This window comes from Cervus elaphus, chromosome 25 (assembly GCF_910594005.1).
Source record: "Cervus elaphus chromosome 25, mCerEla1.1, whole genome shotgun sequence".
Taxonomy (NCBI): domain Eukaryota; kingdom Metazoa; phylum Chordata; class Mammalia; order Artiodactyla; family Cervidae; genus Cervus; species Cervus elaphus.
The window spans coordinates 33,472,037-33,499,911 of record NC_057839.1 but is presented as its reverse complement, the minus strand read 5'-3'; the positions used below and the strand labels follow the sequence as shown (position 1 = coordinate 33,499,911).

The following is a 27,875-nucleotide window of genomic DNA, read 5'->3' as shown; positions in this document are numbered from 1 at the left end:
GTTCCTGAAGTTACCGGCTCCTGACCTGTCTCGAGTCTTAGATTATTAATAGTCCATTCTATACAGTTCATTCCACCTCCCACCCCTAGTAGTTTTTCAGAACCTACTTCCCAGCATGTAGAGGTGCTGGTAAATGTTTTGCACTATTGCAGGTACTGTCTGTACTGGAACATTTTTTTCCCTCCTGTGTCCATGCAAACATTTAAAAAATTTTAAAAAATTATTATTTGAAACTTGCTGTATTCTCAATTTTTCTCAGAGAATACTGTAATTTGGATTCTTAGAATTCCTTATTTCGCCCATTTAAGCAGAGATAAATAGGTCTTTCTCAGACCTTTTCTGCAGGGTTTTATATAACTCTCGACATGAGGTGGGCTTGTAATAACAGCTGGTTAGTACTCTATAGGAAAATTGAGAGAGCTGATTAGTAAACTTACTAAACATCATATAACTAGCTATCTTGAGCTAATAACAAAAATACCTCTTAAATTGCCTGAACATACTGACTGTGTTGTATAGTAGCGAAAAGTACAGAGTTTTGAAGGAGACCGGAGTTTGAATCAGGTTACCTGTTTACTAAAAAAGTTGTCAGGTTGCATAGCACATCTTGAAGAGTCAGCATTAGCGATTATGCCAAAATATATGCAGGTGACCCCTGTTATTTACATTCTTGCCCTTTCGCTCTTTTTTTAGATATAGGAATGTTATATAGCTCAGTTTATTTAACTAAGTCCTAAATTTGAATCAGGTGCTCTGAATTCTAATTTTTGATGGAGATTATTAAAGATGATTTAGGGATAGAATGAAATAATATGTAAGAAATTTATACATTGTATCACAATATAAAAACATGAAGTGTTAATTTCTCCTAAATGAAGTTATTTTTTTTTTCCCCTGTAAAGCTGTTCATTCTTATAGAAAATTTGGATAACATAGTTGGATAACTTTCTCTTTGAAAGTAGGCCTTTAACTTATGTGCATGACAGTGTTTTTCATGGCAAATGTTTAATTCCAGACTGACTTCAGAAAGATTAAAAAAAATCAGAGTATCATGAGAGAACATAATACTTATTAAATGTAAGGTGGTATTATTTATTAATGTTGTTGGGAGTTCATTGGACTTAAAACATATATGGAAGAGTCAGGTTCTAAAGCTACGCTTATTTTCTTGAGAGCAGTTATAGTTTGTATATACTGAGATCTTGAATCTCCAACCTTACTATTTGTAGATTGATGGTATATCTGGACTGATTCTATTCCTCCTCGCAGAGATCAGATAGTACCAGGAGAACCAGATGTGCCAAGAACAGAGTGTGCAGGTCTGGAGGTGATACTGGGGTCCCTGTACATTCTGGCCCACCAAGTAAGGCCAGCTGTCCGTTTGTCTCCCTTCTAGGTTTGGAATTCACCCAGTTGCAGGCAGGATGCCTGGCCAGCTTAATGTGCTGCTGGCCGAGGCTGGGGTGCCGTATGATATTGTGTTGGAAATGGACGAGATCAACCATGACTTCCCAGGTACGTGATGGGGTACTGGTGACATTCAAGTGTTCTTAATGTGAATAGAGCAATGCCAGTCTGAGGACGTAAACTGTGGGATTACTGCAGACCTGCTCCCAGAGGAAGAGTAACCTGCTCCTATAAGTAAGCAGTTGAAATTAAATCAATGAAAGACGACACTGAAAAATAGTGAGACAGGATCAGTGAGCACCATGAGTGGTCATCTCGCTGCGAGGAGGTCTGAAGGACGGTGGAAGTCTTGGGGGACAGTGCGGTGGAGTGGAGTGCCTTGCAGAGGCTTTAGGAACAGACCTGGTTTTGGAATCCAGGTCCTGACTCTGCTTTGCTTGTGTCCTTGAACTTGGTGCCCAACTTCAGGCTTCTCATTTATAAAATTGCTTCCATTGATGACTTAGTATCTGATTCTTGCCAGTGTCTTGAGATTTTACTGGTTTTCAGTTGCACCAATTCATGGTCAGTCAGTACTTTTCCTGTTTTCTTTGAAGTACTGGGACTTCACTAATAAGGGGCTGGATTTGGTGGCTTTCACTGGCTAGATGTTGAATGCTAATGACATTTAACCCAAAATCATGTTTGTTAAAATTAAATCAGTTCCCTCTGGCAAATATCCACTGTAAACTTAAAAAAATACTGTTTATTAGAGAAAAATAATGAAATTGTGTGTATGTCTAGATTCACATGGCATTTTTGGCAAAGTTCTAAGGTAATTTAAATTATGGTCCTTAAAGAGGGAATTTAGGCCATTTTAATTTTATGTCCCCTTTTTAGATTTCACTGTTGCTAAATTATGTGTGAAACTTGGCAGTTCCAGGAATTATGGACACAGCTTTAATACAGTACAGACTCTCAGACCATGTTCTTTTAGATGTCAGACTGCATACTAAGTGGTCACTTTGAAAGTTGAAAATGGAATGCATATCTTTAATGTTACTGGCAAGATCATTTTGAGATAATAAAATAGCTGTAAAGTCAGATTGGGCTTTCCTGGTGGTAAAGATGCCAACTGCAGTGCAGGAGATGCAGGTTCGATCCCTGTGTCAGGAAGATGCCCTGGAGAAGGAAGTGGCATCTCACTCCAGTATTCTTGCCTGGAAAACCCACGGACAGAGGAGCCTGGCAGGCTACAGTCTGTGGGGCCACAGAGTCAGACACGACTTAGCAACTGAACAAAAGCAACAACAAAAGTCAGATTGGATAGATCCATGGAGGGGAGGGAAAGCATAATGATACAAGCTGCAGTCAGGGTGCTCAGGTTCAGATGCAGGACCTATTGCTTTTAAGCTGTGTGATGCTGGCTAAGTTACTGAACCTCTCTGATAAAGCTCTTGGTACAGGTCCTGGCACAAGTGTTCGTCCTATAACTATTAGCTTATTATAACAACTATTATATTGTTTTTAAAAAGTCAGATCACCATCATTTGCCTGAAGTGACCACTATGATATTTTTATTTTCTTTTGTAGACACTGATTTAGTCCTTGTAATTGGAGCTAATGACACTGTTAATTCAGCGGCTCAAGAAGACCCCAACTCCATCATTGCAGGCATGCCAGTCCTTGAAGTCTGGAAATCAAAGCAGGTAAAGTTTCAGACTTGCATTTCATTCTAAGAATTAAAGGTCTCTTAAGATACGCACACAGAACTTTTAGTTGGTCACTTGATGAGAAATGATGATGCCTTTTAGGAGACTTAGGAGTTAAGAGGAGATTTAGGGTCCAACTCTCTAGATCCAGCTTCTGTCTGTTCTGTGGTCACCACAGAAACTGAATGAATGCCCTGAATGCCTCCTCAGTTAGAGCTAGAGGAGATTATCTGGGTGGATTAACGCAACCTGTAACCACAACTGAAAAAGGAGCTGTGAGCTTTGGGGATGAGGCTGGCTGAATTCCAGGCCGAGTCCAGTGAAGCAGATGTCTTCCCTCTGGGACAGTGAGTCAGTATCATCACCTTCACATGTGAAGATGAGCACATTTTTTCGTTTAATTTTTTGAAAGGATTGGGCTTCCCTGTGACTCAGCTGGTAAAGAATCTGCCTGTAATGTGGGAGACCTGGGTTCGATCCCTGGGTTGGGAAGATCCCCAGGAGAAGGGAAAGGCTACCCACTCCAGAATTCTGGCCTGGAGAATTCCATGGGGTTACAAAGAGTCGGACATGGCTGAGTGACTTTCACTTCACTTGTACGTTATGGAGTGTCCAGAAGAAAGGTGATTTAGAAATCCAAATAGTAACATAGCATAAGGAAGCAAGCCCTGGTCACAGCATATTACTTCTGAAAAGGTTAACTGCTAGATTGTAGAGAAATCTAGCCCTTATAATTTTCCTCTGTCCCAACTGTGGGCAACTCTTTTCACCACTCTCAACTCATATCTGGATTTTAAGAATCATTATAACATACATATTTCCCTTTAATTTGTCTCTCTTTATTGTAAAAATGTGGAGTTTTAAACATAGTATTTGTGGTGAGTTAGTAGATGTGACATGCACTTGTTCATATGTATTTAAAAATTACTGCATCTATCATCAGTATTTGAGAGTTTGCACAGTACCTTACTGTATTAATGGTATAGGGGACATGAATAAATTTGCTCTGCCTCCAGGTTTGAATAGATTCTGTGTCCTAGAAGAACGTAGAAAGGCTTTTTATTTCTTGAAAAATTAGCTTGATATTCAACAGGATAGTAACATCTACAATCTGTGTAATTGTAAATGTCTAGAATACATCAGTGTTAGAGAAAGACTCCCCTCTTCATTTTTCTTCATGGAAGCATTCTATTAGTCATTAGCTCTGTTCTGGGGCACACTGGATTACTCTTTGGGCTCTTGTCATACATCCTTCTTGTCTGATATTTTTTACTTTAAATCAACGGGCTAAGAATCATACCATTTTCCCACTCAACTACTTTTATCTTAGGATTGGTAGTAGAAATTTATGCACTAAATTTGTTGTCTTTAGCCCATTCAGGGAAAGATGGTTATTATTATTTTTATTGGAAAATGTTGTACATTGTCTTTATAGACAAAAGCACGGGGGGAAAAATCACTTATCACTCAGAGATACACTGTTGTTAATAGAACCTTTTCTCTAGTGGATATAACAGTATGGGCACATTTGAAGAATTCAAGTTAATACAAAGTAAACATGTGTTTAAAAATACTCCTTGTGTATTTAAAAAGTCTTTATAGTAAAGAATCAGTAGTAGTACATGCTTTGTTCAAAGTTAGGGCAGGACAAAGTTTGTGTGTCTGACACGTCCTGGTCAGGTGTGTTAAATATTCTCTCTCACCTAATCTTTGGTTCTTAGGTCATTGTTATGAAGAGGACCTTAGGTGTTGGCTATGCTGCAGTGGACAATCCAATCTTCTACAAACCGAACACAGCTATGCTTCTAGGCGATGCCAAGAAGACGTGTGATGCCCTGCAGGCGAAAGTTAGAGAATCCTACCAGAAGTAAAATATAAAGATCAAACCACCTCTTCACTTGTGGGAACAGGCAAATAAATTACTAACATATACAGCTGATACACATCTGTAGCAAAACTCTTGGAAGAAAAGGAAGACTCTGAAGAAACAAAGCAAAAAAAGGGAAAAATTTTTAAGAGCTGCGATCCCTCGATTTTAAAAAAGGATAATTCTAAATGTCTTTCTGTGCTTTTTTTTTTTTGTTATGAATTCCAAAAGTATTTTACAAAAGGAGAAAAAACAGTCTCATTTTAGGTATAATCCATTTGGATTTTCCTCAATAGTCAGCAATGTTTTAAGAAATTAAGTCTATGAGTTTTGGGACTTATGTTATACATGGATTTGAAAAAATCTGACACAGTGTAAACATGACAGCCACCTGCATTTATGTTTTTTTCACCAAACGTGACTAATTTGAAACTTTTATCAACTCTTGAGCTGTCTTCTTACCATTTAACCATAATCTGAATTAAGCATATCAAATTGGTTTCAATTTTTCAAACTGTACTTTAAATTCTGTATTTCAAGGGTGTATTTTCTCACTTCTATTTTAATACATTAAAGGACTAGATAATCTTTCAGAGATGCTGGAAGCAAATCATTTGTTTTGTATGTTTCATTAGAACATCAATGAAACATGTAACTTGAAATCAGTATTAGCTGTATTTTTTAAACCCCATTTCCAATTGGAGATCTCCCTTAACTTCAATTTATATGTGTAGTACTGTATTAAGTGCACTTGAATGAAATTGTACTATTTGCCTAATAAAATGAGTTCATCATGTTTGCATAGTGATGTAGCAGTTGTCTCTGGTGATAAAAGGCTAAAATCAAATAATTCTGCCTGTTGTTAACATCTGAGGAAGGATTTGCTATCATGAAATAGATGAGATTAACTTGTCTTACCTGTTTGGAAGAATGACTTTTTTCCTAAATCATTGTGTATTTTAAGGTGTTATGTAAATGATAACATGTGAGAGCAATGATGGCAGTTTTCTAGCTACCTCTTTGCTTGAGCACCAGTAAAGATTCTGCCTTTTTAGCACCAGTAAAGATGTCCTTTTGCAGTAAAAGTGTAATTTTCTTTGTGTCTTTGCTAGTGTGCCAAAAGTCCTATATAGGTTGAATGTGTGGTGACTATTCGGAATACCTCTTTCTCTGTATAATTAATTTGGCGTTAAGTTTCTTTCTCTTTACTTATTTGTCTCTGGCTGTGCTGGGTCTGCATTGCTGCTTGGGCTTTAGTGTAGTTGTGGAGAGCGGTGGCGGCTCTTTAGCTGCGATGTGCGGCCCTCCCGTTGCGGCGGCTTGTCTTGTTGCGTTGAGCGTGGGCTCGAGGCCACCCCGGCCTCAGCAGGCTTCTCCATCACGTGGGCTCAGAAGCTGCAGCTCCTGGACTCGAGAGCACAGGCTCAACGCTGTACCACATGGGTGTGGTGTCTTCCCGGACTAGGGATCAAACCCGTGTCTCCTGCATTTTTACCACTGAGCCACTAGACAGTTATTAACATATAAACACTAGCTGTGAATCATAAAAAGAAATAACTGGGGTGCAATTTTTTACTATAATGCTCATGTTTATTGAGTTTACAACTAATCGTATTTGTTGGTTTGGTCATCAGTTTCTATTTTGCTGTGCCTGAGATTAAGATCTGCATGTGTGTGCATGTGTTTAAATCAGGAAAGACTCCTTTTTAATTTTTAAGTGGTAAATGCAATTTGTTAATGGATCTCAGATCATTTGTAACTTCATGAGTGATTTATATCATGAAAATTCTATTTGAAGGAAGTAAATAGTATCTTGATTCATTCCCTTTCCTTTTCTCAAAGTAGTTGTAGGTATATCTGGGTTTTTTTTTCCCCTGGGGGGGAGATAATTCTTTAATTCTGTTTAAACTAAAATAATTATACTTGGATTTATTATTTCCATCATTTATAGCAAATATTTTTCTATGTTTTTAAGATTTAGGATGATCTCATTTCTTTGATACTTGCTTATCATTCAGTTGTGTTAATTGAAAATTCATGTTCTGGTTGATTTTATTTTACTTTATTGTTTAAGGGATTTTTGAATACATATATATAATTAAAGTAATACTCTAAAAGATTATTGATCTTGGATTATTATGGTGAGGTCTAAGATCAACAAAATAATTTTCATTCCTCTTATTTTGCTATTCCTCTCTTTCTGATAAGTCATACAACTGGTAAATATGACTTATTTTTTTCTGTATTGATCTATTGTTCTAGGTCTTTTTGATATTCAACTAGAAATAATTTTTAAAAATCCATTATATCCTACAATCTGTTACCAGAAAGAAAAAAGAAGCAGTGAAGTGGTAATGTTGATTTGTGTTTTTAGTCTTATTAACCATCCTTTATTTTCTTACATTTGTCTCAATTTGGAAGTTTGTGTTTAAGTTACTAATCTAGCTAAAGCATAGTATATAAGTAAATGTATAAAATTTTTATATATTCTATCTGTATATCTATTTATCTAACTTTGGACAGTTTTCTAGTACATAAATCTTTTTATCATTTTATATACTCTTCTTTCTATGGTTGGAATAGAGAGATTAAGAAAGTGGACTGATCTCTTCGGTAGACTTTCAGTGCTTCTGAGTCAGTGGATATCAGTTAAGTATCTGGTAATGAATCTGGAAGGTGGCCTTGGTCTTTCTGAGTCCATTTAAGTCATGGCCCTGATTTTTAGATTTTACTCTTTTCTTATCCAACACAAATATGGGATATATTATGTATCAGTCAGCTTTAGGGTTTAGTTCAATTTATCTGGTCCCAAAGCCTTAGTTTGTATAATAACTTATAACCCATATGTTTATCTGACTTAGAGGCAAATTTTCTAGTCCCCGAAGGCATAAGTCTTGTGAATTAAAGCATTTTAGCACTGGAAAGTTGGACAGCTCTTTTGTGTAAATAGGGGAGAATAGTTGAGATAGCTAATTTATAGCTCTTGCCAGTTTTTGAGAGTCTTTGCCAACAAATAGGACTGGGGCAGAATGATTAAAAAGAAAAAAACCCGAACTCCAAACTTCACTCCAGTGGCAGTAACTTGCATAACTCCGTTGCTCTTTAGCTTCTCAAGGGAAAGAAGAATTAGGTTAATTAACAAAGAGAAAAAAAGAAAAAAACTTTTTTAAGTGAAACTTTTAAAGTGTTGATTTACTAAGGCAGCAGAAATAGTAACATTTGAATTTCAAAACACTCAAGATTGCTGTTCGTAAACTTTTATCTCTTAGACATTTTATGTAGTGGGCTGAGGAACTGAGCTATTTTCTTTACTATAATACTTAAGTAATTACAGATATTTAACATGGTATATACTATAATTCTGGATGGAAATCTTTTGGATGCTGGTAAAATAGTGATACAGATGATACAGTAATTAGAATGACCAATATTTGAAGCTGTTACATATAATGATTAAGATAGTGGTAGAAAAAAATAGATCATAGTAGATAATTAATTCATTTGGGGAAACAGTGGAAAACCATGTTGGATAGATAGAGAAAGATCAGTTTATGGTTATGGAGAACTTTAAAAGTGAGGTGTTGATTGTCATGTTGATTGTCAAAGCATAAGACTGCCTTATTCAATATGAAATATTTGTACTTCATATTCTTGCCAAAGATTATAACCTTGAACTCTGCTTATCAGTTCTTTCCAAAAGCCTATTCATGAAAAATAATACTAATGGAAAGCTTGGCTAAAGGATATGGAGTCCAGTTTGCCCCTTGATATTTCAAACTTCAAAGACCAAACCAGACCTTCTGAGCACTGGGTGCTTGGGCTGCATTGTCTGGGTTATTGTGAGTAACAAAATCATGAAGACTCTGGAATGGAGAGGGTACCTGTGAGATGGGGTGATGTGTGTGGGGGAGTCCATGTGGCAGCAATGGAATGGCAGGGGCTAGAAGTGGTTGTCACAGATTTTGAGAAGAATTGAGAAGGGGATGTGGATTTGGGGTATGCAGGTAACACTTGGAGTCATGGTGGCTAGTTCTTTCCCACCATAATGGAGAGAAGGGAAAAGGAAAGTGAGAACTCAGTCAAGGGATCAATTTCAGTTCAGTTCAGTCACTCAGTCAAGTCCGACACTTTGCGAACTCATGGACTGCAACACGCCAGGCCTCCCTGTCCATCACCAATTCCTGGAGTCCACCCAAACCCATGTCCATTGAGTCGGTGATGCCATCCAATTGTCTCATCCTCTGTTGTCCCCTTCTCCTCCTGCCCTCAATCTTTCCAAGCATCAGGGTCTTTTCAAATGAGTCAGCTCTTCACATCAGGTGGCCAAAGTATTGGAGTTTCAGCTTCAACATCAGTCCTTCTAGTGAACACCCAGGACTGATCTCCTTTAGGATAGACTGGTTGGATCTCCTTGCAATCCAAGGGACTCTCAAGAGTCTTCCCCAACACCACAGTTCAAAAGCATCAGTTCTTCAGCACTCAGCCTTCTTTATAGTCCAACTCTCACATCCATACATGACTACTGGAAAAACCATAGCCTTGACTAGACGGACATTTGTTGACAAACTGATGTCTCTGCTTTTTAATATGCTATCTAGGTTGGTTGTAACTTTCCTTCCAAGGAGTAAGCGTCTTTTAATTTCATGGCTGCAGTCACCATCTGCAGTGATTTTGGAGCCCCCAAAAATAAAGTCCGCCACTATTTCCACTGTTTCCCCATCTGTTTGCATGAAGTGATGGGGCTGGATGCCATGATCTTAATTTTCTGAATGTTGAGCTTTAAGCCAACTTTTTCACTCTCCTCTTTCACTTTCATCAAAAGACTCTTTAGTTTTTCTTCACTTTCTGCCATAAGGGTGGTATCATCTGCATGTCTGAGGTTATTGATATTTCTCCCTGCAATCTTGATTCAAGCTTGTGCTTCATCCAACCCAGCATTTCTCATGATGTCCTCTGCATATAAGTTGAATAAGCAGGGTGACAGTATACAGCCTTGACGTACTCCTTTCCTGATTTGGAAACATTCTATTGTTCCATGTCCAGTTCTAACTGTTGCTTTGTGACCTGCATACATGTTTCTTAAGAGGCAGGTCAGGTGGTCTGGTATTCCCATCTCCTTCAGGATTTTCTGAAGTCACAGTTTATTGTGACCCACACAGTCAAAGGCTTTGGCATAGTCAATGAAGCAGAAATAGATGTTTTTCTGGAACTCTCTTGCTTTTTCGATGATCCAGTGTATGTTGGCAATTTGATTTCTGGTTTGTCTGCCTTTTCTAAAACCAGCTTTAACATCTGGAAACTCACGGTTCATGTATCATTAAAGCCTGCCTTGGAGAATGTTGAGCATTACTTTAGTAGCGTGTGAGATGAGTGCAGTTGTGCGGTAGTTTGAGCATTCTTTGGCATTGCCTTTCTTAGGGATTGGAATGAAAACTGGCCTTTTCCAGTGCTGTGGCCACTGCTGAGTTTTCCAAATTTGCTGGCATATTGAGTGCAGCACTTTCACAGCATCATCTTTCAGGATTTGAAATAGCTCAACTGGAATTCCATCACCTCTACTAGCTTTGTTCATAGTGATGCTTCCTAAGGCCCACTTGATTTCACATTCCAGGATGTCTGGCTCTAGGTGAGTGATCACACCATCGTGATTATCTGGGTTGTGAAGATCTTTTTTGTACAGTTCTTCTGTGTATTTTTGCCACCTCTTCTTAATGTCTTCTGCTTCTGTTAGGTCCATATCATTTCTGTCCTTTATCAAGCCCATCTTTGCATGAAATGTTCCCTTGGTGTATCTAATTTTCTTGAAGATCTCTCTAGTCTTTCCCATTCTATTGTTTTCCTCTTATTTCTTTGCACTGATCACTGAGGAAGGCTTTCTTATCTCTCCTTGCTATTCTTTGGAACTCTGCATTCAGATGGGTTTTTCTTTCCTTTTCTCCTTTGCTTTTCGCTTCTCTTCTTTTCACAGCTATTTGCAAGGCCTCCTCAGACAGCCATTTTGCTTTTTTGCATTTCTTTTTCTTGGGGGTGGTCTTGATCTCTGTCTCCTGTACAATGCTATGAATCTCTGTCCATAGTCCATCAGGAACTCTGTCTATCAAATCTAGATATCCTTAAATCTATTTCTCACTTTCACTGTATAATTGTAAGGGATTTGATTTAGGTCATACCTGAATGGTCTAGTTTCCCCCACTTTCTTCAATTTAAGTCTGAACTTGGCAATAAGGAGTTCATGATCTGAGCCACAGTCAGCTCCTGGTCTTGTTTTTGCTGATTGTATAGAGCCTTTTCATCTTTGGCTGCAAAGAATATAATCAATCTGATTTCGGTGTTGACCATTGTTGACCAAGGGATCAAGAGTGCTCCTATTTCCTCTGTTGTAAAGATGGACTAGGAGGATCTCATAACTTTTTCTCATTCTCCTTCCTGTGGCGTTTGGGAAAATGAAAACAGCGGCCATGTGATCTGATGTAGGGTATAGTAAAAACCCATGGAAGGAATCATTTGTGAATTGAAATAAGGCCATTTTCCCCCACCCTACTACTTTGTTTTTGGTTTATAATAGAAAAAGTAGCACTGGGAAACGTCTACAACAAGGTGTAGGAGTAGATTTAGCCTGTGAACTTTGATTTAAACCAGTCCTTTCCTGGAACTGATTTTCCAAATGCCAGTGGGTTTGCTATCAGCCAGCCTTGGTTTTTTTCTTCCCTCTTTCCCCCAGTTAGGGAGTGCACTTTCTGAAGAAGTACAATACAGTGGCTAAACCAGTGTCTTGTGCTGGTTAATTCTGTTCAGACCATATGATTCCAGTCCTTGCCTGTACACACATGGTTAGAACTGAAAGGTTGCATCTAAATCCAGAGAAATGGGAGAAAGTGTGACTAAATAAATGACTCCTTTATATTATGTCTGCAGGGGAGATGCTTTTTTTCCCCAGAGGGATGAGACAGTGTCACGATTTTAGAATGTTTGTCACCACTCTCCCAAGTTTACTGGAACATTATGCTTCAGAAGTCACGCCTTCTAGAAGTCCTTTTAAAACTTTCAGGGCTTTACTGATTCATGGAAAATTTTGTTCTTGAAAATTACAGTTAGCTCTGTGGTTTTGTCCCACTGGGATATATATGGGCATGACGGCTTACACATACTTCAGGTCCACACCCTTGTGTCTGACTGGGGATAACTGCTTCATTAGCGTTGGGTGTAATTCTAGTAACTTGGAAACAGGATCTCAGAAAGATTGGAATCATTATTGTAAATGAGACCATAGCAAAAAATCTTATGAGCTTACTGTATGCATAAGAATTTGGGTTCCTATACTGGCTTTGGTCTTTGCTATTGTGCCTCTCAGGCTTCCCAGGTGGTGCTAGTGGTAAAGAAACCTCCTGCCAATGCAGGAGATGCAGGAGACATGGGTTCGATCCCTGGGTTGGGAAGATTCCCTGGAGTTGGAAATGGCAACCTGCTCCAGTATGCTTGCCTGGAAAATTCTATTGCCAGAGGAACCTGGAGTGCTATAGTCCATGGGGTCGCAAAGAGGTGGACACGACCAAACATGCACACGTGCACTTGTGCACACGAACACATACACAGAGTGCATCTGGGTAAGTAGCACCAAAGGTGGACTTTAGTGATGAACCCAGGTTAAATAGTTTTTAGTGGTGTCACTATAAAAGATGTTACTGTTTTCTACGTAATGAATCACTTTTGATCGTGCTTTGTTTTTGAAGTCTATCACTTTTCAATAAATTAAGCACAAAGCCATTTTAATATTTTACCGGGCAGGACAGGAGGAGGGAAGTTTATCTTATACACTATTTAATTATTAAAAATACAGTTAAAATCTCAGTCAGAAGAAGCCAATTTCTTACAGGAAGAAATGTGAAACAAGTGCCCGCTGTCTTTATACGGCATTACAAAAGTTGCTGGTTATCCAGTCAGGGTTTGTCCTTCCACTCATTCTCTCTTTTTGCCTCATATGCAAGCACCTAAATCCTGAGGATGCTTCCTACTCAGGAGCAGGATTAAGGAACTTTTGGAGCAGGTGCTTTAGTTTTCTGGGCTTTGCTTTCCAGGATCACACCTGCTGAAACTCCTTGCCTGCTTTGGCCTCTGATACCTTCCCACCTGACAACCAGTCAGGCCAAGGCTTTTTGCTGTGAATTTTTGTCTCCTAGGTCACAAACTCAAGATGTGCCAAAATATGACTATTTTTCCATGAATGAACTGAATTCCTCAGACCTCCCATTTTCGCTGGAATTGGAAACTTGACCTTCAATTCAGGGCATTTCCTCCTCCTACCCCTGGGGGCACTCCTTCCTTTTGAGGCAAGGTGGGTTGGAGGCAAGGTGGGTTGGAGGCAAGGTGAGTTACGTAACCTTAAAATTTGAGAGGGATGAGTCAGATCCTTGGTCTTTGTCTGTCCAGTCTGGAATGCTCTGAAATACATATTGTTCTACCTAATCCTGGTTTCTAACATCTTTGCCTATTGACATTGTCTACTAAATGAAATAAAAGAAGTTACAAGATTGTTTAAAGCAATATGGAATGGGGAGGAAGAAATACACAAGTGAAAGATAAGATAATCTCAATATATCTTGGCAAATTTCTCCTATTCCTACAATTTATATTTGGGGTGAAGCTCTGAAAACAAAATACAATTTATATTTGGGGATGAACTTTTTTCTCCTTTGTGTGTAAATGGAATATTACTGTTATTCCTACAAAGAATGTAGTAGGTGCTCTATTGTTTAAGTAATTTGAAATGGAATTGATCCAAATGCTTCCAGCAAAAAAGTTTTGAGGAATCATTTAATTCTTCTCCTGTGAATATCTGAGTTGCTTCAGAAATCTGTATTATTAGAAATTTAAAGACATAGAGTTGTTTTGGGGAAGGTTTTTTTCCTTGCTTCCCTATGTGGAATATAAAGTGCACTATCTCTAATTTCTGTTAGTTTATTAACAATGCTTTGGTGTTAAATCTATTGTCAAAAGTTTAATAGAAACATTCATTCATAGTTGGAGCACATCTGAAACAAAACAAGGTCAACTCACACCTCTTTTTTAAATTATTATCTTTTTTAAGGACACAAATTAGTGTTTCTAGCCCAACTAATTTTTTTGTACCAATGAAATATTTTTTAATAGTAATTTCTGTGTATGTTATTAACTGTAATTTTCAGCTGGAGAAATTGGAGAATAGAGCCCCACAATCTTCCCATAATTACCCTGTGGCAGATGGAACAGCTGGAACCTTATCTTCTGCCATTTAGCTGTGTTTTTTCTTAAATCATGAGTGCCTGGTTGTTTGAATAAATGTCATGGTTCCTATTTTATGCATAAGCTTTTTGCTCCTCTGGAAAAATATTCCACCGCACACCCCCCCCCCCCCCCCGCCCCCGCATGGAATTGTAGGAAATTGAGCAAAACAAAGAAGACATTAAATCATAGGATATTAAATCATGGCTATTTAAAACTGCCTTGATTTAGTATTTTCATCCTACCACTTGCAATAGACTACAAGATAGAACATGGGGCAATAGGGAAGTGCTTAGCATAAAAGATGTTCCTGAAGTACCTGAGCCTGTGGGGTGAGAGGAGCTTGCCAAAGTGGAACAGAGGCTGAGAAGAGTGCAGTGGCCACTGTGGAGCTTGGGAGACCACTCAGTCATGTGATAGGGGGAGGAAACCCCCCTGTGAAGAGAGAGACCCAAGGAGCATTTCATGAGATGAGAGAAAGTCAACCAACAGTGGTTCTTGTAGATTCCAAATATGGAGGCAGGGGATGTCAAAGGAGAGAAGACTCAGCTCATTGGCATGAGGTTTTTGGAAGGGATGGTGGAGTAAGAAGTTGCAATTCAAAGTAAAAGAAACCATAAAATGGGCTAATGATAGGAATAATGACATTTTCTAGATTATAAAATGATGTGAGAATTGCTTATATTTGAGATGTCCTGAATTCTGTTCCCTCTTCCATTGACTTAGTTTGGTCTCTTTTGTGTGTAAAATAGGTGATCCTGTGGCAATGAAAAGCCTAACCCTTTATTATTTATTGTGCACTTTGCACTGTGCCAGGTAACAGATACACGTGACATGGTCCCTTGCAGTGAAGTGTGAGATGCATAGAGGAACATAGTTTGGTGTAAATGTAAAATTGAAAGGATTTGCAAGGTATGGAGGGAGCCTAGAGAAGAGAATGGCTACTGTTGCCTGAGGAAGAGTGGGAAATTCTGGGGAGCATTTGCAGAGAATTGTTCGTTCAGATAAATCAGGGATGACTGGGCACTCAGGAAGGAGCAGGTATTTAAATGGAGGTGAAAGCATATGAAAATTAACTGGATCAAGAAAATTCAAAGGAAGTAATTCTCTTCAAATGTGAAATACAATATACCTTTTTAATTAATAGCTATCATTATTTTATATAAAACTTGTACCAGAGGACTGCTATCTTCCAGTTTACAGTGAGGAAGAGACTTCGGGTCATGATTTGAAACAGTCACTATTTTTTTTTTTCTTACTCCTTTTCAGTAGTCATTTGTCAATTTTGATACTGATTTGTCTCCCTTTCCTTATGCTGCTGTCAAGCAAAAGTAAAATAAAAATAATATTCCTAGGATTTTTCACAATATGTTCCTTACAAAAATCATTGAAGGTATGATGATCAAAACATCTTATTTAATGACTTCAACCATTTCTTCTAACATATTAAAATTAGGTGACATGTTTCATTGCCTTTTACAAACAGATTGAGTGAAAGATTCAATGATTCTTCTAATAAATGATTCCTTTTTCTAGAGGACATGATACACCACCAAGGGAGATTTAAAACACTTGTAACATCTATCTTCTTTGTGTCCGAGTGCAGATGTGTGGGGATGATGTTTGAACATTTGATGAAAGGTATATTTAGTGATGCTTTGGTGATAGTATATGCTCATATCCAGAGAAAGACTGACTCCATTTTTAGAAATTCAAAGAGCACTCATTTTTGCATGTGGGGATCAATCCTTCTTTGGCTCTTTGACTCCACTTTGGGCAGTGGGCATTAACAAGTGACATGCAGACAGAGTCTTGATAAATGCCTGTGTGCTGGGGTTTCATCTTTTGGAAAGTTCCTACTGGGAGCCTGTTGCCATGTTATAAAGAAGGTGGGCTGAGTCATGAAGGGCAGCTTGAGAGATGGACCTTGCCAGCATGCCTAACAAACAGATTTCTGTGAAATAACAGATTGTTGTTTGGAGTGGTGGTTACACAGCAATGGATGACTGAAACAAGCTATGACAAAGCATTACTAGCAAACTTGTCTCCTTTTTTTCCCCTTTAACTATGCATTAACTTAGTTCTATTATTTTTTTATCCCTTCCTTAGATTCCTTCTTTTGTTTTCTTTCATGTCTTTTTTATATGAATATGCTTTGTTGCATGAAACACCAATGCCTTCTAAGGCAACCATGCACTTCTATATAAGTTTGCTTGGGCTGCCATAACAAAGTACCACAGAGTAGACAACTTAAATCATAGATATCTATTTACTCAAAGTTCTGAAGACTAGAAGTCCAAGATCAAGCAAGGTGTCAGAAATGTTTCCTTCGCAGGCCTCTCTCCTTGACATGTATATGATTGTCTTTCCCTGTTTCTTCACATAGTTTTTCCTCTGTCCATTCTTAGATTCCTTCTTATTTCTTTCTGCTATCTCCACTTCCCCTTTTCCTGTGGAAGCATGGATGGTCATTTTTCTAGGCAGCAAGAGCTGGGAGACAGTTGGAACCCCTGCTTACCCCAGTCTTTAACATTATTTAAATAACTTTTTTTTCCCTTAAGCTAAGAATTTCCATCTCCAATGAAGAACATGCAGCTATCCCTGGACATGTAGCACTTATTCTTTGTCATTCACCATTGAGTCAGGATTAGTGTTAGTTTGCTCTCCAAGGAAATGGCTGAGAGGGACTGCTTACTGGCCCAGGCTTGCCAGAGGACCTTGCCCACATGCTTACTTTTGCTTACTCCTGTTTTGCTCCTCCCCTGTTTTGCCATCCAGTTAACTATGACTCTTCCTCCGGCTCTTGAATCCATTAATACTTCCTTTGGGAAATTTTCCAGAACCCCCAGTTGCAGGAGCGGCTGAGAGGAGCTACCCCACATCCAAGGTCAGGAACGGTGGCTGAGAGGAGCTACACCAGGTCCAAGGTAAGGAGCAGCGGCTGCTCTTTGCTGGAGCAGCTGTGAAGAGATACCCCACGTCCAAGGTAAGAGAAACCCAAGTAAGACGGTAGGTACTGAGAGAGGGCATCAGAGGGCAGACAGACTGAAACCACAATCACAGAAAACTAGCCAATCTGATCACAAGGACCACAGCCTTGTCTAACTCAATGAAACTAAGCCATGCTGTGTGGGGCCACCCAAGATGGTCGGGTCATGGTGGAGAGGTCTGACAGAATGTGGTCCACTGGAGAATGGAATGAATGGCAAACCACTTCAGTATTCTTGCCTTGAGAACCCCATGAACAGTATGAAAAGGCAAAAAGATAGGACACTGAAAGATGAACTCCCCAGGTCGGTAGGTGCCCAATATGCTACTGGAGATCAGTGGGGAAATAACTCCAGAAAGAATGAAGGGATGGAGCCAAAGCAAAAACAACACCCAGTTGTGGATGTGACTAGTGATAGAAGCAGTGTCCAATGCTATAAAGAGCAATGTTGCATAGGAACCTGGAATGTTAGGTCCATAAATCAAGGCAAATTGGAAGTGGTCAAACAGGAGATGGCAAGAGTGAACATCGACATTCTAGGAATGAATGAACTAAGGAATGAGTGAACTAAGATGGACTGGAATGGGGGAATTTAACTCAGATGACCATTATACCTACTACTGTGAGCAGGAATCCCTTAGAAGAAATGGAGTAGCCATCACAGTCAACAATAGAGTCCAAAATGCAGTACTTGGATGCAGTCTCAAAAACGACCAAATGATCTCTGTTCGTTTCCAAGGCAAACCATTCAATATCATGGTAATCCAAGTCTATGCCCTGACCAGTAACACTGAAGAAGCTGAAGTTGAACGATTGTGTGAAGACCTACAATACCTTTTAGAACAAACACCCAAAAAAGATATCCTTTTCATTATAGGGGACTGGAATGCAAAAGTAGGAAGTCAAGAAACACCTGGAGTAACAGGCAAATTTAACCTTGGAGTACAGAATGAAGTAGGGCAAAGGCTAATAGAGTTTTGCCAAGAGAAAGCACTGGTCATAGCAAACACCCTCATCCAACAACACAAGAGAAGACTCTACACATGGACCTCACCAGACAGTCAACACTGAAGTCAGATTGATTATATTCATTGCAGCCAAAGATAAAGAAGCTCTATACAGTCAGCAAAAACAAGACTGGGAGCTGACTGTGGCTCAGATCACGCACTCCTTATTGCCAAGTTCAGACTTAAATTGAAGAAAGTGGGGAAAACCATTAGACTATTCAGGTATGACCTAAATCAAATCCCTTTTGATTATACAGTAGAAGTGAGAAATAGATTTAAGGGACTAGATCTGATAGACAGAGTGCCTGATGAACTATGGATGGAGGTTCGTGGCATTGTACAAAGACAGGGATAAAAACCATCCCCAAGAAAAAGAAATGCAAAAAAGCAAAATGGCGGTCTGAGGAGGCCTTGCAAATAGCTGTGAAAAGAGGGGAAGTGAAAAGCAAAGGAGAAAAGGAAAGAAAAAGCCATCTGAATGCAGAGTTCCAAAGAATAGCAAGGAGAGAGAAGAAAGTCTTCCTCAGTGATCAACACAAAGAAATAGAGGAAAACAATAGAATAGGAAATACTAGAGATCTCTTCAAGAAAATTAGAGATACCAAGGGAATATTTCATGCAAAGATGGGCTTGATAAAGGACAGAAGTGGTATGGACCTCACAGAAACAGAGGACATTAAGAAGAGGTGGCAAGAATACACAGAAGAACTGTACAAAAAAGATCTTCACAACCCAGATAATCACGATGGTGTGATCACTCACCTAGAGCCAGACATCCTGGAATGTGAAATCAAGTGGGCCTTAGGAAGCATCACTACAAATAAAGCTATTGGAGGTGATGGAATTCCAGTTGAGCTATTTCAAATCCTCAAAGATGATACTGTGAAAGTGCTGCACTCAATATGCCAGCAAATTTGGAAAACTCAGCAGTGGCCACAGAACTGGAAAAGGTCAGTTTTCATTCCAATCCCTAAGAAAGGCAATGCCAAAGAATGCTCAAACTACCGCACAACTGCACTCATCTCACACGCTACTAAAGTAATGCTCAAAATTCTCCAAGGCAGGCTTCAGCAATACATGAACTGTGAATTTCCAGATGTTCAAGCTGGTTTTAGAAAAGGCAGATGAACCAGAAATCCAATTGCTAACATGCACTGAATCATCAAAAAAGCAAGAGAGTTCCAGAAAAACATCTATTTCTGCTTCATTGACTATGCCAAAGCCTTTGACTGTGTGGGTCACAATAAACTGTGGAAAATTCTGAAAGAGATGGGAATACCAGACCACCTGACCTGCCTCTTAAGAAACCTGTATGCAGGTCACAAAGCAACAGTTAGAACTGGACATGGAACAACAGACTGGTTCCAAATAGGAAAAGGAGTATGTATAGGCTGTATATTTTCACCCTGCTTATTTAACTTATATGCAGAGTACATCATGAGAAATGCTGGGCTGGAAGAAACACAAGCTTGAATCAAGATTGCAGGAAGAAATATCAATAAGCTCAGACATGCAAATGACACCACCCTTATGGCAGAAAGTGAAGAGGAACTAAATAGCCTCTTGATGAACATGCAAGAGGAGAGTGAAAAAGTTGGCTTAAATCTCAACATCCCGTAACTAAGATCATGGTATCTGGTCCCATCACTTTGAAAAGTTGTTGCTGAACCACAAAAAGATGCCAAGATTCTTGGCCTCTGGAGGAGAAGAATTCAATCCGGGGCCAGAGATGAGGCTTGATTGCTCAGAGCTTTTGTGCAATAGAGTTTTATTAAAGTATAAAAGGGATAGAGAAAGCTTCTGACATAGACATCAGAAGGGGGCAGAAAGAATACCCCCTTGCTAGTGTTAGCAATAGAGTTATATACTCTCCAATTAGTTATTATAATGAATCAAAAGAATGTCTGGAGGTTATAAAGACCTCGCTAGACCTACTCCTATAATTTACATTTTAAGGTAACAGGATTAGCCAGAAGGTTTTTTTTCCAGAGACTGTATTCAAGCAGGATACATTATTGTTATATAATCCTAAGGAATGTAGAGGGGAAAAAAAGTTTGTCCTTTCTTCCTCCTTGAGAATTCCAGACCCCTCTCTCCTTGGGGACCCCTGGACTTCTTATCAACCTGCCTAGGAAATGCCTCTCTCAACTTCATGGCAAATAGATGGGGAAAGAGTGGAAACAGTGCCTGACTTTATTTTTTGAGGCTCCAAAATCACTGCAGGTGGTGATTGCAGCCATGAAATTAAAAGATGCTTACTCCTTGGAAGGAAAGTTATGACCAACCTAGACAGCATATTAAAAAGCAGAGATATTCCTTTGTCAACAAAAGTCATCTAGTCAAGGCTATGGTTTTTCCAGTAGTCATGTGTGGATGTGTGAGTTGGACTATAAAGAAAGCTGAGCACTGAAGAATTGATGCTTTTGAACTGTGGTGTTGGGGAAGACTCTTGAGAGTCCCTTGGACTGCAAGGAGATCCACCCAGTCCATCCTAAAGGAGATCAGTCCTGGGTGTTCATTGGAAGGACTGATGTTGAAGCTGCAACTCCACTACTTTGGCCACCTGATGCAAAGAGCTGACTCATTTGAAAAGACCCTGATGCTGGGAAATATTGAGGGCAGGAGGAGAAGGGGACAACAGAGGATGAGATGGTTGGATGGCATCACCGCCTCAATGGACATGAGTTTGGGTAAACCCCAGGAGTTGGTGATGGACAGGGGGGCCTGGCGTGCCTCAGTTCTTCAGGTCACAAAGAGTTGGACATGACTGAGCGACTGAACTGAACTCAATTGAATAGAACCAAACATCTCATCTCCAGAGAAATTTCAATTCAGCTTTCTTATATGTAATTACGTTTATATTGCTTAGAACTGTAAGCTCCAAAAGAAGAAATTTTGTCTATTTTTGCCCACAATATTTAGCATGTATTCTGACTTCTGGAACATACTCAATACATATCTGTTAAATGAATGAATGAATGAACTGACAGATTCTGAACAATGCAATTTTCTCTTACTTTTGTACTTTAGAAAATTTTGTGCCTGGACTGGGTGTTTTATTACTGTTGTGGGTAAGGGGGCAGGCACATGGCATTCTAAAAGCTCTATGAGATGTTTCAAGAGGGGAAATGAAAGCTAAGAGTGCAATGCTGAAACTAAGACTTAGAGCAATGTGGGCTCCCTTACTCAAATTCTAACTTATAGATAAAAACATTCTCAGAAGCAAGAAAATTAAGAGCCAGCAAGAGTACTAGCATGCATTGTAAAAACATCACTAGGCTGCCATAAAAATTACTCCTATTTTTCCATGCAATAATAGTTAAAGGTTCCTTTGCTTTTATAATTAAATGATTTTGGATTTATGAAGGAAGAACTCTAATGCTTTTTTTTAAAATTGAGGTATAATTTCCATATAACATTGTATTATTTTCAGGTGTACCACATAATGGTTCTATATTTGTATGCACTGTGAAATGATCATGACAGTGTCAGAACTATTATGCTTTAATACACTTTGCAGTTCTCAGATTTATCTTCATTAAAATCTGTAAGAATTAAACAGAAAGAATGCTTAATGTGGGTTTACTAATATGAGCAGAAAAAAGGAAGTGTTGGAGCATTACATTTTATTTTAACATGGCTATTCTGACTTTAAATGGGTTGAGCAAGAATCACAATCATGATTTAGCCAATATTACACTTATGAATAGTGTTTTTATAATTCTCTGAGAGTTGTGAGTAAAAAGCCTCCAGTTTTATTTCTTTAGGAGTAATTGCTCTTTGTTCTTCAGTTTAGGATATTTGGGAAGTAATTGACCTGGAGAAACATTTCCTAAAATATGATGGTAATAGCAGCCCACCAGTCTCCTCCGTCCCTGGGATTCTCCAGGCAAGAATACTTACATTCACTGAATACTGACTACGTGCCAGACATAATTCTAAAGCTTTTCAATGTAATAATTCATTAATCACAACAGAGCAATCCTTTCAGTAGGCATCCCATTGTACAGATATGGGAGCTCAGAGTCCAAATAATTAAATGGAGTCAGAATTTGAACCTGAGCCATCTGGCTTCACTCTGAACCACAGTACTATGCTGTCATAGAACTGACTTGCCAACTAACTTTTAGAAAACAACTTCTTGGTAAGTTGGGAACTACTTGTAATTTGTGAACTCCTTGGGATACTAAACAAAGAAGCAAGAAGTACAGTTTAATGTACCAGTTTGACATTTGCTTAACTTCATGCATGTGTTTGGCAGAGTCAATTTTTCCAAAAGATTTCTTCACCTTTTAGAAATACAGAATCTGTCATTTTGATGTGGTGCCATGAGAAGGATCATGTGCTTCACTCCTACAGTCTGAACTTGCTTGTTTTTAAGTGCAGGCTGCTCTTGGGTTTTCCCTTTCTTTCTTTTTATATAGTGTAGCTGTAGATCTTATTGTGTACTTAAGCATACATATCCATACGACACGTCAGAAATAATTTGATTACCAAAGGACATCATGATTCCCGTGTTAACTCCCATACCTTCTTTACTGGAAAGTTATGAAGGCTGTAATCCAGTTTGGTTGGGGGCAGATTCTCTGTCCTTTCTTTCTGGTCCTCCTTTTTGTTATTATCTGGGTTTTCCATCATCTTTTGACCTTCTTTATCCCATGCTGGGGCTTTCCTGGTGGCTCAATTGGTAAAGAATCTGCCTGAAGTGCAGGAGACCTGGGTTCAATCCCTGCGTCAGAAAGATCTCCTGGAGAAGAGAATGGCAACCCATTCCAGTATTCTTGCCTGGAGAATAGTCCAGATTCCCTTCAGAGGTAATTCTTTACAATAGAGCTGATCAAATTTTTCAAAAAACTGTCTATCCATCCATAGTTTAAACTTCTTTCTTTATACTAGCCCATAAATCTGCTGAACTATATTCTAGTTCTTTTATATTACTTCAGAGCTAGTCTTTCTGATATGCTTGTTTATATCATAGATTTAAAATATAATGCTGTCAGAGCATAACTGAAGTTGTATAACAATCTAAGAACACTAATCATATTGCTTCTTAGTTTTAATCATAGTTTTGGCTTTCTCTTGAAATTGCATAAAATTAACAAAATTCTCTAAAGCAAGAGAACTTAAATTAATTCAATACTAGTTTATCTCCTGATTTAAATGCTATTTTCTTTCCTTTACTGATCAGGCTCTCCAGTGGATAGTTTACTTTAGCTCATACTCTCTTTAGGCCTCAAAAAGTTTTGCTGTTGGTTCCTATGCAAACTGACAGAAGAGCCTGGTGGCCTCCTATATATGGGGTCACTAAAGAGTCAGACACAACTTAACAACTAGACAACAATGACAGACAACAATGAGTCAGCAATGAGTCCTTATCACTAAACATAAATCTGAGAATTCATTTTCTTGGACATCTCTAACATTTGACACCATTGATCAGCCACTCCTTTTTAGAATGCCTGCATGCTAAGTCACTTCATTCACGTGGTGGCTCAGTGGTAAAGACTCTGCCTGCAATGTAGGAGATGCAAGAGACGTGAGTTCAATCCCTGGGTGGGGAATATCCCCTGGAGAAGAAAATGGTAACCCACTCCAGCGTTCTTGTCTGGAAAATCCCATGGATAGTGGAGCCTGGTGAGCTATGGTCGATGGGGGGGCAAGAGTTAGACATGACTTAGTGACTAAACCACAACCACCATGAGCATATTACCTCTTTGACACCTATTTTTATTATATTGAACTTAACTAAAATTCTTAGCTCTTTTCTCACAAGGGAAGTTGATGATTAATTTCTCTTCCACTTATACTCTAGAGTTTCTTTTTTAAAACTTGACTTATTTGGGCCTGCTTTCTATCCTTGGGGATCAGGAATTTGAGTCTGCCATTCAAAGGGTTGACTGTTCCTTCTAACTTAGTGTCACCTGAAAGTATGGCATCAATTTTCATGCTGAGGTCATTGAGAAAAAAAACATTTTCCTCATTTTGTAGGGCTTAGGATAAAACTGGACAACACATGCCACACTCTTCTCCAATGCTGACTTTGATCTGTTAATCAGGACATTTTAGATACAAACAGCAATAAATCTATTGAACTCACATTTCTTCACTTATTGTCCAGAAGTGTATCTTTAATAGCTTTGTCAAATGTTTTCCCAAAATACACAGAAATAGGAAACTGACTAACCCAATAAACATATAAAAACAGTAATGGGTTAGTTCTGGTAGGGTTTGTTTCCTATGAACTAATCATGATTCACATACAACACTGTTCCTGTTTTAGATGCTCATAGTCTGAGATTTTAATAATTTGTTCTAGAATGTTGTTGAGGATGATTAGTGTATTTCCAGTCCATTTTCAATATTGACTTCTTGCCGTTTTTGGAAGGTCAGGAATATATTTGCCCATTATCTGTCCTGTAGCATGGGTCCTGCTTGTCTTGATTCCTCAAAGATGGCTGAAAACAATCTCAAGGCGTGTTCTACATTTATACTGGGAAATAGGATGAACAAGTCTCATCTGGGCACATTTTAGAGAAGTTAGGAGGTTCTTTATAAAGTCTTCTCTTTTACCTTTTCCAGCTGAATCTCAATATACTTTGCACAGAAGAAAGGAGAATAGTATTCGAGGAGATCAGTTTTGTCTGCTCCTTGTTGGCATCAGCTACCATGATTCAAAGACTTTCGCCTCTCATGCTTCATTTTCCTCCAAATATAACTAAAGAACCTAGTTTATTGGTTTATTCTTCCACAGTCTTGAGCTCATGTCATATTTTGCCTTCTTTGACAGCATTCTTATACCTCTGTGCCGCTTTTGAAATATTGTTCTTGATTATGAATCCTTACCTCCTCTTAGAGTTTGAGATTCTAGGAATGCTGTGCATTGTCTTTCTTGTTTAAAACAGTCATCGATTAAAGTTGCCAGTATTTTTTAAAAAATTAGGGCAAGAATCTACAAACATCTTCAAATCAATTTGAATGCAGAATTCTTCTAGATTGTTAGGTTTCTCTTCAATCTTCTATACTTGTTTAACTCCTACCTAATTTGACACCAATTTTTGAACTTACACTTGATTGATGTAGTAATGATTTAAGTTGTGTAATTAATAGGGTGTAACTACAACTAAAACTGGCATAAACATGTTTGGGAACAAAATCCAACTGCCTCTTGTTAGGCATCCAACTCAGCTGGTAGGAACAGATGTTCATGAGTGTTTAGATAGCCTTCTAGCCCTAAGCATTCACTGTGCAGTGGGTGTGAGTCAATATATTTTATAGATGTAGTGGAGAGCTTTGGTTAATGTGATGAGCTGGTTAAATGGAGGTTGATTAAAAGAACTTCTGCTGTAGAATAACATGTGCTTCTTGCCCTCTGAGGAAATTGCAAAATGGTAGCCATTTTTTTTTTTCTGATCCTTCTGATTAGAATTGATTAATTATAGTGTTGTGATTACATTATATTCCATCGTAACACCTGTAATACTTTGTCTCCCTGAAGTCTGCACCTACTGGTCTATGAACTCGTGAGGACAGAGATGTCTTTGATAAATTTTTGGGTGAATGTATTAAAAAACTCCAGTGTGAGATATGAAACAAAGGAGAAAAAAGTAGAACATGGGCTGATATGGGAAAAATGCATTCCAAAAACCAACCTGGGTTATTGGTACAGTAAAATGTGCCACTTAAAATGCAGTCTGAGGACATATAGTCAATAGTAGTAGAAAGGCCAATGGAGCTGGAAATACAAAGCAAGCTAATTCTTATTTCTAAAAATTTAAAACAGTAACAAAGCTTGAAATACATATTTTAAACCTTAGCCATAATGTTTGCATTTAACCAATCTCCTTCTATTTGAGAACAATGATATAAAGTTGTGCTGGTTTAAGCTTTATTAGTACAGAGTAAATCTTTTTTTCCCCCAAACTTTTAATTTTGTGTTGGGGTATGGCAGATTAACAATGTTGTGGTAGTTTCAGGTGAATAGCGAAGGGCCTCAGCCATATAGATACATGTATCCATTCTCACTCAAACTCCCCTCCCATCCAGGCTGCCATATAACATTGCACAGAGTTCCATGTGCTATATAGCAGGTCCTTGTTGGTTATCCATAATACAGATTAAATCTTGATCATCAACAAGAATCGTTCTGTAATTATTCTGTTTCTTCACTAGATGGTGCTTATGAGCTAATGAGAAAAAAAGATTGAGTTCCTCCTTTATTCATTTAAGGGAAAACAAGGACATTTGTGAATTAAATAGAATAAGGAAATTAAAAAATTACAAAAAATTTAAGGCCACCCTTTATATTTTTTAGACTGCTTGGAGAAAATCTCATCTTCATTTCTGGTAAAAATGTTAAGTTCTTGGGAGAAAAAAAATACCCATTAAGATCATTACGGTCACCAAATTCTGAACATTTTGTGGGCTAACTGTTCAAGTCTAGGAAGCTAAAAAAATTCTCCTACTGTCTTTAAAATACAACTTTAATCTTTGGCAGGAAGCAAAGCCACATAAATTGTTGTTTTATGAGAGCATCATTTGATTTCATAATGTTATTTTGTGAAATGGATTGTTGACTAGATTTTTTAAATGGTGTCTGATAGGTAACATCCCTTTACTTTCGTTTAGAGGTATTAGAAGTTAAAAGTGTAGAAGTTTTTTTTTTTAATATTTTGTGTCTTTATTTTATTTTATTTTCAATTATTTTTATTAGTTGGAGGCTAATTACTTCGCAACATTGCAGTGGGTTAAAAGTATAGAAGTTAAAAGGGAAGGGTTTGGATTCATACTGCTTGAGTTTAAACCCCAGATCCGCCACTTCCTAGCTGTGTAATCTTGGCGTTTTACCTCTCTAACTTTCTTTTCCTTCATCCTGCATAACTAGGCTGCCATGGTTTCCATTTCATAAGATTTTAATGCCTTGATATGTGTAAAAATCTTAGAACCTGGGATATAGTAAGCCCTCAAAAAAATGTTAACTCTCATGACACTTCTTATCATTTTTTCACCTACTAATGAAGACTGATAAGTTCCCAGTCACAAAACAATCCAAGGAAATACCAATTTAATTAACACTCTTTCCTTCCTTTCATTCCAGTGTTGTAACCTATTCCTACTCTGCCTGTATCCTTGAAACTGGCATATATGTATATGTATGTATGTATATATATATATATATATATATATATGTATATATTTAAACTTTTTATTTTGTATTGGAGTATAGCCAATTAGTAATGTTGTGATAGTTTCAGGTGAAGAGCAAAGGGACTCAGCCATACCTATATGTGTATCCATTTTCCCTTAAACTCCCCTCCCATCCAGGATGCCACGTAACATTGAGCAGAATTCACTGTGCTATACTGTAGGTCTTTGTTGGTTACCTATTTTAAACATAGCAGTGTGTACATGACCATCCCAAACTCCCTAACTATTTCTTTCCCAATTCCTCCCCCCAGGCAATCATAAGTTCATTCTCTAAGCCTGTGTTTCTGAAACTGACTTATATTTTATCAAATTACTTATTTAGGGAGCAAACCGTTGCTTAAAGTTCAATAGAGGCTTTTATATTCTAATGTGTGATGTGTGGGATAGCTTAACTTCTGAATTTTAGGAAAAGATGGTTTTACTTCCTTATTATACTTTCCAAGACTGGATGA

The 27,875-nt window shown here is 38.2% G+C and overlaps 1 protein-coding gene across 3 annotated transcripts in view; it reads left to right on the top strand.

Moving 5' to 3' along the window:
• The window catches only part of NNT (nicotinamide nucleotide transhydrogenase), an 88,590-nt gene extending 82,829 nt beyond the window's left edge, over positions 1 to 5,761 (top strand). For all 3 annotated transcript variants that reach the window (XM_043887204.1, XM_043887203.1, XM_043887202.1), the window contains exons 20-22: positions 1,397 to 1,515; positions 2,980 to 3,095; positions 4,820 to 5,761. In XM_043887204.1, coding sequence (XP_043743139.1) covers positions 1,397 to 1,515; positions 2,980 to 3,095; positions 4,820 to 4,969 — 385 coding nt within the window. In that variant the 3' untranslated portion in view covers positions 4,970 to 5,761. The remainder of the gene's footprint in view (positions 1 to 1,396; positions 1,516 to 2,979; positions 3,096 to 4,819) is intronic.
• The last annotated feature ends 22,114 nt before the right edge of the window (positions 5,762 to 27,875 follow it).